This window comes from Aythya marila (assembly GCF_965140915.1).
Source record: "Aythya marila genome assembly, chromosome: 27".
Lineage (NCBI taxonomy): Eukaryota > Metazoa > Chordata > Aves > Anseriformes > Anatidae > Aythya > Aythya marila.
In genome coordinates this window covers 915853-930005 of record NC_139068.1, presented here as the reverse complement: position 1 = coordinate 930005, position 14153 = coordinate 915853, and the positions used below count along the sequence as shown (strand labels likewise).

The window sequence follows — 14153 nt, the reverse complement described above, 5'->3', positions numbered from 1 at the left end:
CCTTTTCCACTGATTGTATGATATGGTTTATCTTCTACTAATCATTGCAACTTTTTTTTCCATAACCTATTGTTTTTTCCATAACCTATTGTGTTGTGTTTTTTTTTTAAGTGTTTGTGTATCTCCTAGTTAAATGTTATATCAAAGTGTCTGTAACAAGACAGTACATTTTGTGATTCCTGTAGTTATTGACACAAATATTCATTTTCATTTTTGAAGGTAAGGTTTGCATAGACACACACAATAAATCATTTTATTACCCTTACCATAGAGTCTGTGTAATATAAGAACATGCACAGGATGGGTACCAAAGCATCCTAGTTTATGAAATCTTTACACAATGTATTTTTATACATGTTTGGACATAGGTTGGTGAAGACTGTAACATTATTGAACAGTTGTGCTGATGGAGGTGTTATGCTTAAACCTGCCATCAGAGCTGAGAAAGAACCAAGCCTGTGATCCTTGCTGTAAACTATTTGTTAGGTCAGTTTGTTTATGAGCCTTTCCTGTTAGAGCCTGCCCTTGCTGACATTTCCCACCTATGTACTTGCTGTGCTTCTTGCTTGAAAATAAAATCATTGTTTTCAGTAAGACCTGCTACAACAGAACGTACTGTGTTCAAACTGCAAATGACTGAGGCAAATTCACAAAGAATTTGGTTAACTGTGCATTTCTGGAAAGCACTGAAAGCACTGGGGAACACAAAAAGACAGAGAGAGCCTTAACAGGCAGAGGTAGATGTCCACATATTTCTCTATGCCTAGTGAGGGTTTCCTACTCACTTTAGGTCCAGGGTTCTTGACTGATTGTCATTCCAGCTTGTTTCCCAAAATTCCCTGATGCAAAGCTAAAATCAGTTTCTTATGTTTGTTGAGAATGGCATGGCACACTGATGCTGTAGATCTGGGGACAAAGATGATTCTCCATTGCCTGTTACCACATCCCTATTTACACCATGCCAAAGGATGTGGCAACTGCTATATCTCTGACATGACCATGCTTTACACCCACATTATACTCATTTGCCTCGGGAGTAAATGACTTGAGTTGGAAGGAAATTTTCCTACAGAAGAGTTTTCCATCTGAAAATGCTGATTAGACTGAATTGAAATGTTCTGTGGAAAGGTTTTGATTCCATCAAAGCTTTTGGTGGAAACAAAGCAAGCTTTGTCCAGGCTGTCTGACGGGCTGAAACTGCCTTGACTTATGCCAGCTTACCCGTCCACTCGGGGCTTTCTGGCTCTGTGGCCACAAGATTTCCCAGCCACCTGCCCAGTGGACGCCAAGACACTGGTTAGGTGCCGGTTTTTGCAGCGCTGCCTGCATGGGTGCGGCTCTGTGACCACACACTCTTCAACTCCCTGAGTCAGGGATTTTGATTTTGAAAGTCTCTTTTGATTCCTTCCTTGTGATCTTTTTTGGATTTTTCATCCCACTGAAAATGGCCTTGTCTTATTTCACCTTTCAGACTTATTGTCAGGAGCGCACGTTTTATGCACCAGAAGGTGGTGTCCATTTGTTTCTGCTGGTAACATGATTTCCAGCTCCAGGATCAAGCTCTGAAAATACAGCAGGGGATGTGTTTTTTCTTCCCCGTTTTGCACTGCCTGCTCACAACTGCCACCTGCGGTTTGACCATGGCAGTCACACTTGGGTCACTGCGTTAAAATCACTCTGCACTTACAAACTTTAGACAGAGCACAAAGCAGAAGCTTTAGGAAGAGTGCAGGAGTGTTTGGGAGGACAGAACACAAACACTTGGATTAGCTTATTAGAAGGCTGTGAATAATAGCAGAAGCTAAGCTGCTAGGCCTGCAGCGGGTGGTTTTGTTCTCGAAAAGGGGCCACAGCACAGCCTCACCTAGCTGCAGTCCCTCAGGCCACAAGGTGCTCAGGCTTTGACCTAGGGCAGACATCACAGAGAAGAGATCTGCATCCCATGGAGGCCAGCACACAGCTTCCCTCAGCAGCTCTCATTTTTCTGCCACCACCATCAGGTTTCCCAGAGACTACTGCCCTTGTTGGCCTTCACACAGCTGGGATGTGCTGAATGGACCTACATAGATACTGCAGGCGAACCTATATTTTATCCTCTTTCAACATTTTTTACAAAACCTGGTTAAAAACAAAAAAAAAAAGAAGGGGAGGAAGGGGGAGGGGACAGAAATGGGTCAGGATCAAATACCATTTTATTTTTTAAAGCTCCCAGCTCCCCTCTGGTGCTATTTTTCTTCTGTTGTCCAGACAATGCAGCAGACAGCCCTATGCCCCAGCCAGGCTACCAAAGAAGATAAGCAGTCCCTTTTCAGCAATGGCAACTACAAACTGGCTGGGTACTTAATTGATTAATTTAAATAGAAAATGTATTTAACAAAGAATTCCGTTATTTAACCTTTCAACACCTTATTTTCTCTGGACCATGATTTCTTTGTTCTGTGCAAGGCAGCTTCACCCTGTCCCAGAGCTACAAGTGGAAGCAGGGTGCAGAGGTCACAGACAGGGAGGGGCTGCAAGTTGAGGACAGGGAGGATGGGAACTAAGCAGACCTCAGATCAAGAGTCAGATTTCTTGGTGCCCATAAGTCCTCCAGGCTTTGTGAAGCAGGCCCTGAAACTGCCATCCCAGCAGAGCAGCAGCCTCAAAGAGACCTTGTGAGCATCAGTGGAAATGCCAGCCACTGCAGCCTGATCTGCCTGCAGAAATCAAACAACACAACATCTTACACTGACCAAAGCCAGTCGCGTAAGGCCACTACAGGCTGCCCAGAGAATTAGCTGCCAAAACCACCTGTCACTGCTTGTGCTGTTTTCTGGCAGAGGGATGAAAATAACCTCTGTTCATGACATGGAGAGTGCCTGATGCCCCTACGCTGCCTGGCTCTGTGCTGCTGCTTCCTTCAGCCAGGCAGGCAGCGTCCCACTGCCTATCTGCACACTGCAGGCATGCTCCTGTCCTGCGTGGGATCATATGAAGCCAGAAGATGAGTGATGCTGAATTTCCTACCGCTCCCCAACAGCCTCTCAGGCAGCACCAGCACCTCACTTGTTTTCAAAGATTCCTCTTACTGATCAAAAAAACACCCATGAAGATGTGTTTACAGATTGCCCTGCCAGCAGTCTATCTGACTTCTATCTGACAGGGAAAACCAAGTTAACATTAAAAAAATTAGAGGCAAAACAAAGAGAATACCCTTTGATAGTCCAGGTCTTACCTGTCCTACCAGATTCCTTGACAGCAAAATAAGGAATTTCCTCCTGCTGTAAAAATATAGTTTCTTTTCCTCGGGACTTGGACACATTGTTAATACCTAAAACAGAATGCCAGCCCCATCACTTGCATTCCTCTTGTCAGTGAAGAAGATAATTTTCATTTAGTTTTGCATTTTTCAGCGCTTTGCACATCCTTTTTTCTTCATGTGCAACAGGTTAGCTACTTCTGTTCTACTGTGTATTGATGCATGTGATGGTACTCTGTGCTGGGGATTGTTCAGTGTCTCTGAACCAAGAAGGCCTTTGATCATAAAAAGAAGACATCATCTGGAGATGAAAGTGTGAAAACAGACAAGGTGGATGGGAGCTTTCCTTACGGGCCCCTATGCAAACACTGGCAAGACATATCCTTCCCTTGTTTCACTTGCCTCTGCTGTAACTAGAAACAAGCGGATTTCCTACCAGGGAGGGAAGGAAGGGGAGAGTGTAGGAGCAGGCATTCACCTGACTTTTAGTGAGAAATCCATCATTCCAAGATGTATTTTACCAGGGCAGAACAAAAGCATTCTGTAACTTCATGGCTGCCAGACATTTTGGAACAAGGAGGGTGATGAGGGTGAGTAGGCCTGTGCCCTTGCAGTGTCTCCAAATTGCCAACAGCCGGAGCCATCCAGCAGGGCTGAGATCTTGCAAAAACAAACTGCAATTTCCCCCAAACTGGATCAAATCCGAGTGCTTCAGTCATGCAGCTCAGCAAGGGCAGCACAGAGGCAGCTGCCACGGTGCTCTTCCCAGGGCTGCTCCCCTCTCTGTGCAGTGTTTTTGGTTCAGCCATTTGTGCTATACAGAAATGCCTGCAGCTGCTTTGTGTGGGCAGAAAGCAGCCAAACCCAAAGAATTTCACTGCTGGCCAAGCTCACAACAGAGGGGACAGCCCCAGGCAATGCTGAACTGTGCCCTGAGCAGCCACACAGACAGCACTTCTTGGGGAGAGATGGGAAAGAACCCTGGCTTCGAATATATATTTTACCTTGGTTCAGTAAATTACTGAGAGGTGAGACAGAAAGGTCGATGAGCACACAGCTATGTTAGTCACATAGCTGCTATGCTACTGAACAAAATGAAAATGCCGATATTGCTGAAAGAGATAGAAAGGTGAGTGTGCGCTTGTGATATCATGGTGCAATTGATAAATAGGCATGTACTGGTGATAAGATAGGCTTGCTGGTGATAAGATAGGTTGGAATGTGATAGATCTGCATTGGCAATATGATAGATTGTTACATAGTGTTGATCAGACGGGACTACTGATAGTTTATCACATCCCCTGTTATCACTGTGGGTGTTAAAGTTAGATGTTCAGCTTTTCCCTTGCAAGATGGAGAATGTGTAAGTTAGAAGAGCTTTAACATTTATGTAAAACCTAGGAAAATAATGGTGACTAAGAGTAGGAGTAAAGGAGAAAAAGTGTGCAAGAAAAGAGAGGATTTGAGGGAATTAATAGAACAGAATTGACCACAGAGCACTGAACTCATTCTGTGCTAACTGCAGCCTCTGTCATTATCTTATCAGCGACTTTTGCTCAAACAACCAGTGCCTCTGAGATTCGTCAGTGAACTGCCTGGAACGTCCTGCAGACTGTTTTAGTATTTGGACCTGCCTGCAGTGGGAGAGGAGAGAGGACAGAACTGGATGTATCCATGCTGTGGGTGGAGAAGAAGAGCGGCTGTCCGTGGCTGCAGGGCAAGTGTGCTGTGCGACCTGGATCCTTCCGAGCCTGCCGGCACTTCTGGTGCCCAGGAGGGAGGCAGTGCCTGAAGTCACAGCAGATTCCCCCAGGAACTGTCAGACCCTGTGCATGCCAAAAGGATGAGTCACAGAAAGAGCTGAGTCACAAAGTCCTCTGACCACAGGTCCTGCTCATCTCACTCCCTTTTTCCCCCACAGCAAGTCCTGACACTTTGTGATGCTCTTGGAACAGACAGAGCACACCCGCAGCACATCAAACCTTTTTTTCCAGCAAAACAGCCACTTTCTCTGGAAGGAAAACATGACATAGGAGGTAATTTCTTTCCTACCTCTGTCACTAACTCACTGTGCGAACACGACCAAGACCAAGCCACTTTCTCTTCTGATGCCTCTATTTTACCCTCTGTTAGTAAAGATAAGTTGTCCAGAGTTCTCAAGCATACAGGGCAAGCTAATGGGCTTGAGAAAGAAAATGCCTTGGTGTGTAAATAGCTGCTGTCACTGGAGGCTGTAGCTTAGACAAGGAGAGGGGAATGCTTACTTTTATTTTTCATCAGATAATTTTTATTTTTCATCAGACCTACATTCTCTGATGGCTTAAGCAGGCTATATGGAGGGGGTGATTTAGGCCCCATACCTGAATGCTCCCCAGAACAGTTGCATTCAGAACAAACGCACCTCCCATTAAGGTTTAGATAAGGGCTGTGCCCTGGCCAGGGCTGTAGCTGTTTATTTTACCTCCTGGACAAGGTACACTTGTGAGATGCTGTGTGGCTTTCTGATAGCAGAAGATGGTGAGAGATAAGCTTTTCTTTTCGCTGTATCTCAAGGCTCTGATCTTCTGTTTCCTCCACCCCCCCCCACACACACACACACCCCCCCCGTGCCTTCACAGCTCCTCTCTGCTCTTTGCAACTCTGCAGACCACAGTCCCCCCAGCATGGGTAATCCACTACACCCAGGGCAGAGGCAGACCAGTGCAAGCCTCGACAGATGGCTAGATTTCCACAGTGGACTCAACTGAGCACTGTAGTGCCATCAGCTGCAAGAAAGCAGATCTGCAGTGAAGCCAGAGGTGACTGGGTTGGTGACTCTGCAGGGTTACAGAGAGCATCAGTGAGGGAAACCATGGCTTACTGGAGGGGAACTACGATTATTTTCTTTTCAGTGTGAAGTAGTTGCAAACATTTAAGGCAGTTTAATAGTCTGAGACATAAGGATGCTAAACATATAGAATCGTTTATTTATAGGGTGCCCGATTTTCAGGTTTGAGAAGCAAACTGCTCAATTCAGTAGCACAGAGGGACCAGTCAGGATCCAGAAGATGAGCCATGGGTCCTGGGAGTTTAGTTGTATGAGGAGCCTTAACCAGCTTGGAGGGTGGTGGCAGTGCAGGGGGCACGTACACCATGCCCTACGGTGTACATTTTTTTCTGGGGGCCTGGGAGAAATCTGGATCTGCTGGAGCTAATGCAGTTCATCCCTAGTAAGCGAGGTAGGCATTAAACCTTTGAGGTCCTGGGATATTTTTTGGAGGTGGGTAGGAAGGAACCACAATACTGTCCTGTACTGTCCTGTGATGGTCAGACTGAAGATGTACATGTACATCATGGCTGGCTGTTTGGAGACACGAGGTGTAGCTGACTGCCCTTGTCTGCTGACAGTATTGCCTCCCAGGATCTTAGTTCTAGAGCTGCTTGAGAAACAAAACCATTGTTTAAAAGATTAAAGCAGAAGTTTGCAAAGAGCCTTTCCAGGTCCTGTGCAGGAAGTCCAGGGCATGTGTGTTGAGGGGCGGAAAGGGAAACTCAAGGAAGAGCTGCTTTTGATTTGTCCTCTGTCTCTGGACCATTTTCTGTCTTGGTAGCAATACTGTAGTAGTAGGCACGGATTGTGTTTTCCACAGAAATAAATCCTGGACGCTCTTCCCATCTGCAAAGGCAGAAAAGAAAAATAAGAATTGGCAAAAAGGACAACAGTGGACTGACCCAATGGAGAAGATACCAGGCACAGAAGAACCTGGGAGAGAACAGCAGCCCAGCAGTACCAGGCTGTACCAGGGAAGGAGCTGCAACTTTTCTGGGATGGAGAGGTGCAAATGCAGAGAAGCTCTGACATCTTACAGGCAAATTGAATGGAATGATAATAAAGAATTATGTGTATTATTCATCATGGTCTGGGGAATGAGACACCATTCATTTCGTATTGTCCAGAGAGTGTGTGCTGCCCTGATGGACCAGCAGAGAGAAGAGCAAGAGAAATCCTTACCTGTAGGTCCAGCATTGCTGCATGAGAGTGTACATCTCTGCTGGACAGTCCGCGGGGCACTCCATGCGCTTCCCTTGCTCTATGAAGCTAATAACCTCTGGGCCTTTCATTTTCTAGGAGAAGATCAAGTGGGAAAATGTTTTCACAGAATCACAGAATTGTAGGGGTTGGAAGGGACCTCAAGAGATCATCGGGTCCAACCCCCCTGCCAAAGCAGGTTCCCTAGAACAAGTTGCCCAGGGAGGCATCCGGACGGGCCTTGAATATATCCAGAGAAGGAGACCCCACAACCTCCCTGGGCAGCCTGTTCCAGTGCTCCGTCACCCTCACCATGAACAAGTCATTTCTTATGTTGCTGGGAACTTCCTGTCGTCCATTTTGTGGCCGTTGCCTCTTGTCCTTTCCCCACAAATGACTGAAAATGTTTTAATGGTTTTGGATATGGAAACAGGGTCAGTAGAGGCAGTTTAGAGCTGGGCCTGGGGTAGTACTTTGGGTCCATGCACAGCACATCCCATACAGTGTCTGTTTTCAGCCCCTGCACCCAGCAGTGGTGTCTCACACTGCCTCACAGCCCAGGGCCTCATCCCAACCCTGGGCAGAGCAGTGGCTGAGCAACTGACTTTTCAGCTCTGCAAGTGGGTGGAAGGATCAAAGAGAAGGTCTGCTTTGATTCAAATCCAAATGAAATTGTTTTGTTTTCTGTTTCCTTTCCCTAAAATGAACACAATGCTGCAGGATCCAAGCAATCCAATCTGTGCCTTCCATGAAGTGGAAGTGAGCCTGTTGTGTTGCCCCCTGCCTAAGAGACGTAAAAGCATCCACTCGAGGGAATGGAAATCGAAGTTTCATTGTGTGTCAGTCAACCAGTTTTAGAGTGGGAGCCCAGATTGTGACTTCGATCCATGATAGGCCCAACTTTGCCTCACCTTGTACGGTTTCTGCCCATAGCTGAAGGCCTCCCACATGGTCACACCATAGCTCCATACATCACTCTTGCTGGAGAACTTGTGATAGAGGATGCACTCCGGGGCATACCATTTCAAGGGCCACTTTCCTGCTGTCCTGGCCTGTAGCAAAGCAAAAATGAACATTTGAGAGAGAGCCTGCTCTGAGCTGAACCTGAATTCTGTTTTGCTAAATGTTTCTGCCAAGTGTAATCCCACACTGCTAAAAAAAATACTGTCTGCATTTCTTCCTTCCCTCCTGGAGCTTTGCAAAGACCCTTTTAATGTCACAGCAGCAAGGCTGGACAGAATGTGATGTGGTTGTACAGCCAGGCTTCTGGGAAGAACTCAGAGCCCCTATCTCTGGGAGTCTTAGCCCCCAGCCTGGAGGAGGCTGGGAATCTGCTAGCTATCTGGATCCTTTGTTGTGCTCACACTTACCTTGTAGTAGCTGTCATCAGCACCAAGAGCCTTGGAGAGTCCGAAGTCACTGATCTTGGCATAATGCTGGTTGACCAGCAGGACATTTCTGGCTGCCAGGTCCCTGTGGACAAAGTTTTTTTCCTCCAAGTACTTCATCCCCATGGATACTTGATGCATCAGCTCCACAATATTGCTGACTGTAATCTCGTCTCTGGGGAGGATGGAAGGACAATGCAGTAATAAAACTGTTGGACAGCAAGAATCTGTCATTACTCTGTACACCACAGTCCCCTCTAAGCTCTCTAGCTGCAGCGGAGAATGAGCTCTGTTCCAGAAGCATCAGTCCCTTTGACTTACATGAAAAATAATCTCTTTCTGTTATTAGCAGCCTCCCTCCACCTACAAAGCCAGGCTTCCCTGGCAGAAGTGAGTTAGATGAGAAATGCAGAGAATACCAGACACATTTTATTCAGTACTCACTTCTTGGAAGACAAGAACTTGTTGAGTGGTCCTCCAGAAGCCATCTCCATCACAAGCATTAGGGACTCTGCCTCGCAGACCCCAATCATGCGGACAATGTAAGGGTTGTCCAGTTGATGCATGATCTGGGCTTCCGTCATCATTTCATCTCTCACTGTTTTCTCATTGTTGCTCTTCAGCACCTTGATGGCCACATCGATCTGCTTCCTGCACGGGACACAAGAGGAACAAATGTGGATGAATTAAACAGCACCTGGATTCATGTATTAGCCAGAAATGGAAACTACTCCACATGTGATAATGTTTGGTATCTCAAATGCAGCCTCCATAGCCTGTTTTGGTGGAGCCCTGTATGACATTGTTATCCCAGGCCTGTTAGAAGGCCCAAGAGAAAAGGATCACCTCAGCCTTGTAAGTGTAGAGTAGTGATTGTCATCTGTAGATCTGAAGGCTCCTCATACACTGAGATGTGCATCATCATCACCATTTTTCAAGGAGGGTCTCAGGCACAAAGTGAGCAAAAGCCATCTGTATGGACATGCAGAGAACCAGAGGTAGAGCCAAGGATTGCACATCTACTCAGTTTCACTCCTTTATTCTGATGTGGACCAAGATGACCTCAGGAATATGGACATGCCCCTCTGAGCCCGGCAAATGCCTCCAGAAGTGGCAGTCTTATGCATGGGAGCATAAGATGCAGCTTATACTCTCAGGACACTGGTAAAGTCCCAGAAAAGCTACTACTGACCTTCCAGAGCCTCTTATACCTCCACCCCATTATCACTCTAGAGTCCATCTAGCTAGAAACAGGATGTCTGGGGACATCTCTGAGCACCCCCTTCCCTCTTCCTCGGCATCCTTCAGGGCAGCACTCACTTTCTCATTTTGTAGACTCCTTTCTTGACGCAGCCAAAGTTTCCTGCCCCCAGTTCCACTTCATCAATCATCAGGTGGTCCCTCTTCAGGAAGAGTTTCTTATCCTTCAGTTCCTCAGGGTCACTGTACGGGCTCTCATAGACACTGGTGTCCATGGGTAGCAAGCGTGACTTTCCTGCATATTCACAGGAGATAAACTTGTTTATAGCTATTAGTGATGTATCCTTCCCTGCCCCTCCCTCATTGATCAAGAAGGTTTTCTGTAACCTCCTGGCATATTCTCCTTCAAGCTCCATCATTTAAGCCTTCCCCTGGGCATCTCCCTTCCTCTCACAGCCCACGGCCTCTCTGAGTTACACTGTTAGACCCACGATGGAGAGATGTGTTTAAGCACTCCCACACTACAGGTCCCAGCAGGTCCCAGCTGCATGCTTGGCTTCTCCCCAGTGAAATGTAACTGAATGCACCGAGTATTTTGTAGGCAGTATAGAAGATGGGGAATAGGACAGGGCTTGGTTTACTGGGTACAGGGTGTGGGTAAACGCTTTTGCAATATTCTTGGCTCAGGGCCCAGTAGTAAGTGGGTGCCTTTGTAGAAAAGCAGCTTTGCAGCACAGCTCTTTGACCAGAAGGTGATAGAGATGGCAACCCCCCTGGCTCCTGTGGCACCCCCAGGTCCTATCTCCTCCCATCACAAGGCGAAGGTTTTTAGAGGTGCTCACCTACAGGCTCTGGCGTGTATCCATCTGCATTGAGAGCCCCAAGGTGTCTCTGGAAAAGAAACAGGGTTAAAGTGGATAAGGCAGCCAGGGGAAAACATTTCAATTTGAAATGGGCAAGGAGAGGGATGGGGAACCTCTGGAGCCCAACAGAGCCCCAGCTGGTGACTTCCACTAAAAGGCCCTGTGCTGGGCATAGGGGACTGGTGCAGTGTTGAGCTGTCTGGTCCTGGCTGGTGTGAAGCCCCTGCAGCTCCACAGCAGGGCTCTGACCCTGGGGATTCACTGCAGAGCCTGTGTGCAGCATTGCAGCTAAGTGACCTGCTCTGTGGGCTGCACAGGGTGAGGTGCCAAGGGGGCTGTGTGTTCTCTAGCAGCGGGGAGTATGCATGCAGGACAGAGTTTTGCTCTGTGCCTCCTCTGTTTCCCCCATCCTGAAGTTACAGGTCTTCTGCAGCAGTGGGGGTCATCCCAGGCCAAGCCTCTGTAGCTCTGTAGCTCAGAGTCAGCGAGTGAAGGGAAGCCCAGAGGCAGCTCAGCTTGCAGTCAGCTCACTTGCCTGGCTGGCTGTGCCAATGAGTGACCTCCACGAGCACCCATGGATGCTGCAACCACTGTTCCAAAAGCAGACAGGGACAAAGCCACGACTGCTGTATGAAACACACTTCTCCAGCACAGCTTTGAACTCCAGTGCTGCTTGCAGCAAAGTTACCATGGGAGCCCACCGCAGATTGTGAAAGCTCTCTGAGAACATGGGTAAATGCTTAGACCTTTATTTGGGCTTTGCTGGGCTCTGGGATGGGCTGCTCTCATAGCCCAAACTTGCTGGTTTCAACACGGTTTAGCACTCGCAGTGGTGACTGAGCACAGACATACCCTGAGGCCAGGGATGCAGAAGGAGCACAAAGACCTGGCCAGTGGCCAGAGGCTGGCTGCAAGGCTGGGCGTTCCCAGAATCTGACCATGTCTTCCCCACTCCTGCCTGGCAAGGAGGGCAGCAGGGAGAGGGCTCCCTGAGGACATCCCCACATGTTGTAAGGAGCGCAGTGTGAATGGAAACCATTTTCGACTCTGCTGGTAGCTGTGCCCAGCTATTCCTTGTCCCCATCCAAGCTGGAAAGAGGACAACATTGCAGCTGGCCTTAATATATTCCAGTTGTGTTATTGCCTTTTAGAAAAGAGCAGTTTGATCAGTGAACTTGAAATGCAATTAAGCCCCTGAGGTACCAATAAAACAGACCCTTCCCAAAACTTACGCTCACAGAGGGGTGGGTTGGTGGAACCGGTGCTGCAGAGGCTGTGAATCAAGAGAGAAACTTTTATTTGGAGTCTGTGTGTGCCCTAAGCAGAATCAGAGCATCAGTCCTTGAAGGACTGTGGGGTCCAATCCCTCCCACACAAATACCCCTTTCCACTGTGTTAGCTGTAAACGGTGTGGAAGCACGTCTAGATAAGGGGGCTGTTCCCAGGCCAGCCCTCCAGAGACCTCAGGGATCCCACAGGCAGGCTCTGAAGTGACATTTGTGACACTTGGGCCAGGAGAAGTGACACATGGTTTTGAGTGTTCAGCTCAAGAGATGCACCAGGAGCCAGGCTTCGGGTCATGTTGTTTCCTGGTGCCTAAAAAGCAGGTCATTTTTCAGAAGCCATGCATTTGGCACCCAAAGCCCCTAATTTGTCTGGAGCACAGATTCCCCTGTCTGTTGCTGTGTTTGGGCCACCCTTGGCCATGCCAGGAGTGTGGCCGCTTTCAACAGACAGCACAAAGTGGCCTTGCCCAGCCTGCCACAGGAGCTGAAATTGTGCCATTCCCTAACCATCAGAGCCTGCGTAAGTTGGGTCGGACATGGTAAAGGACACTTGTGATAGCACGGCTCGAAGTGGCCTCAACCGGGGCCAGGGATGGCACTCGCAGATGTCAGCTCACCTGGCATGCTGGGGTTGGGGCAGCTTTCCCTCAGGGCAAAAATCAGACCATCCGGTTTGAGTTTCAAATACTCCACCAGCTGAGAAAGGAATCAGATGAAAAAGAGATTAATGCAAGCAGAAAATCATCTTTTCTTTTGCAAGTAGCATGTGTGGCTTATGGTAATGGTTTCTCTCAGATTTATGGCAGAGAGGGACCCGATTATTTCTTTCTCTCCTCTTCTAACTATGCACTCAGGGATCTCGTAGAGCCAGCATTTGCATAGCTGGGTATACGCCAGAGCTGGGAAGAATTTGGGAAGTTAGATAAATACCAAAAAAAGACAAAGGGAAAATCTCTAGCAGTACAGCTTGGTAGGGCATTTTCAGTGTAATGTCATTGTTGTCACAGCCGGAAAGGTTTTCAAGAAGTGTTTTGTTTGATAGTCTGAGAGAAACCTTTGGCTTTCCTGGAGGAACCCCAGGGCTAGCCCTCTGGATCCTGGGCAGTTTTTCCCTGCAGTTCAAGCACTGCAGGGATTGACGCTGGCTGGAGTTGACCACCTGAGCCCTAGCCACTGGACCACAGGGTGGACTAGGCTTTCTCTTCCCCTCCCGTGTGGCTCAGATTTCATCTGAAATTGGGAGACTGGCACAGTTCTGTTTCCATTAAAATGCCCAGAAGTCTTTGTTTTCATTCAAATTCAGTATAAAGACAGTCTTGGGAATTTGAAAAATTCAGCAAAACAGTTACCATCCCCAGACAGCTTTACCCAGGAGGAAGCAGCGGTGTTCCTTCCCTGAGGCAGCTCTGAAGGGCCATGGTGCACACAGACCCAGCAAGGCTCCAGGGGCACGCAGCTCCCAGCAGTGCCAGGGCTCTGTGCTGGTCTTGGGCTTCAAGCCCTCATCACATTCCCTAAAAACCCTGTCCCCTCCTTGTGAGGACTGCTGGGGCAATGCAGCATCTGAACATATTCTGCAGCTCCTGTGGGGTGATAGGATTTGTCTCCTGGTACATGGACATGTCTCCTAGTCTCATGGTACATCTTTGGTCATGTCAAGGTTTTGGCAGTTGGCTCCCCACTGTTGGCAGTTCTGCCCCCCACACACACCTTCCCCCTCTTTGCATATTAGTCAGCCACTTGGAAAATAAAGTTGCAGTCAGCACCTAAAGGTTTGCCAAGCCAGGAGGGGGGATGCACAGGAGACACAGCCTGGGATGAGCAATTTCATCAGTGCTTGTTGCAGGAAGAGGTCCCATGCAGATGCTGTGGCTGAATGTGTGATGTTTGCTGATGGGGTGCAAACATAATTAATATGACCATCTGCCAGTATCCTGCCTTGAAGCTAGAAGTGAAAAGCACTGATCCTCTTGTTTCTTTGGAGAGGCACCAGGCTGGTGTTAAGCATGGCAACACCAGTGCTACTTCAGAGCTGCTATAACCCAGCCCTAGCTGTACATAGCTAGGAGTGCACAATGGTGCACAGATATGAACGTAATGAGGTGAGATGATAGACAGCCAGACCCAGAGGACATAAGAGTTTTCTGGAAGGGGCTACAATGACCCACA

General features: G+C 47.9%; 1 protein-coding gene across 1 annotated transcript in view; it reads right to left on the bottom strand.

Moving 5' to 3' along the window:
* Positions 1-6222: 6222 nt before the first annotated feature.
* Positions 6223-14153, bottom strand: part of ZAP70 (zeta chain of T cell receptor associated protein kinase 70) — a 28426-nt gene continuing 20495 nt past the window's right edge. Inside the window, exons 5-13 of the mRNA XM_082779791.1 lie at positions 12602-12680; positions 11931-11971; positions 10678-10726; positions 9956-10130; positions 9080-9286; positions 8618-8810; positions 8159-8299; positions 7230-7342; positions 6223-6893 (exon numbers count right to left, since the gene is read on the bottom strand). Of these exons, the coding sequence (XP_082635917.1) occupies positions 6770-6893; positions 7230-7342; positions 8159-8299; positions 8618-8810; positions 9080-9286; positions 9956-10130; positions 10678-10726; positions 11931-11971; positions 12602-12680 (1122 nt within the window). The 3' untranslated portion in view covers positions 6223-6769. The remainder of the gene's footprint in view (positions 6894-7229; positions 7343-8158; positions 8300-8617; positions 8811-9079; positions 9287-9955; positions 10131-10677; positions 10727-11930; positions 11972-12601; positions 12681-14153) is intronic.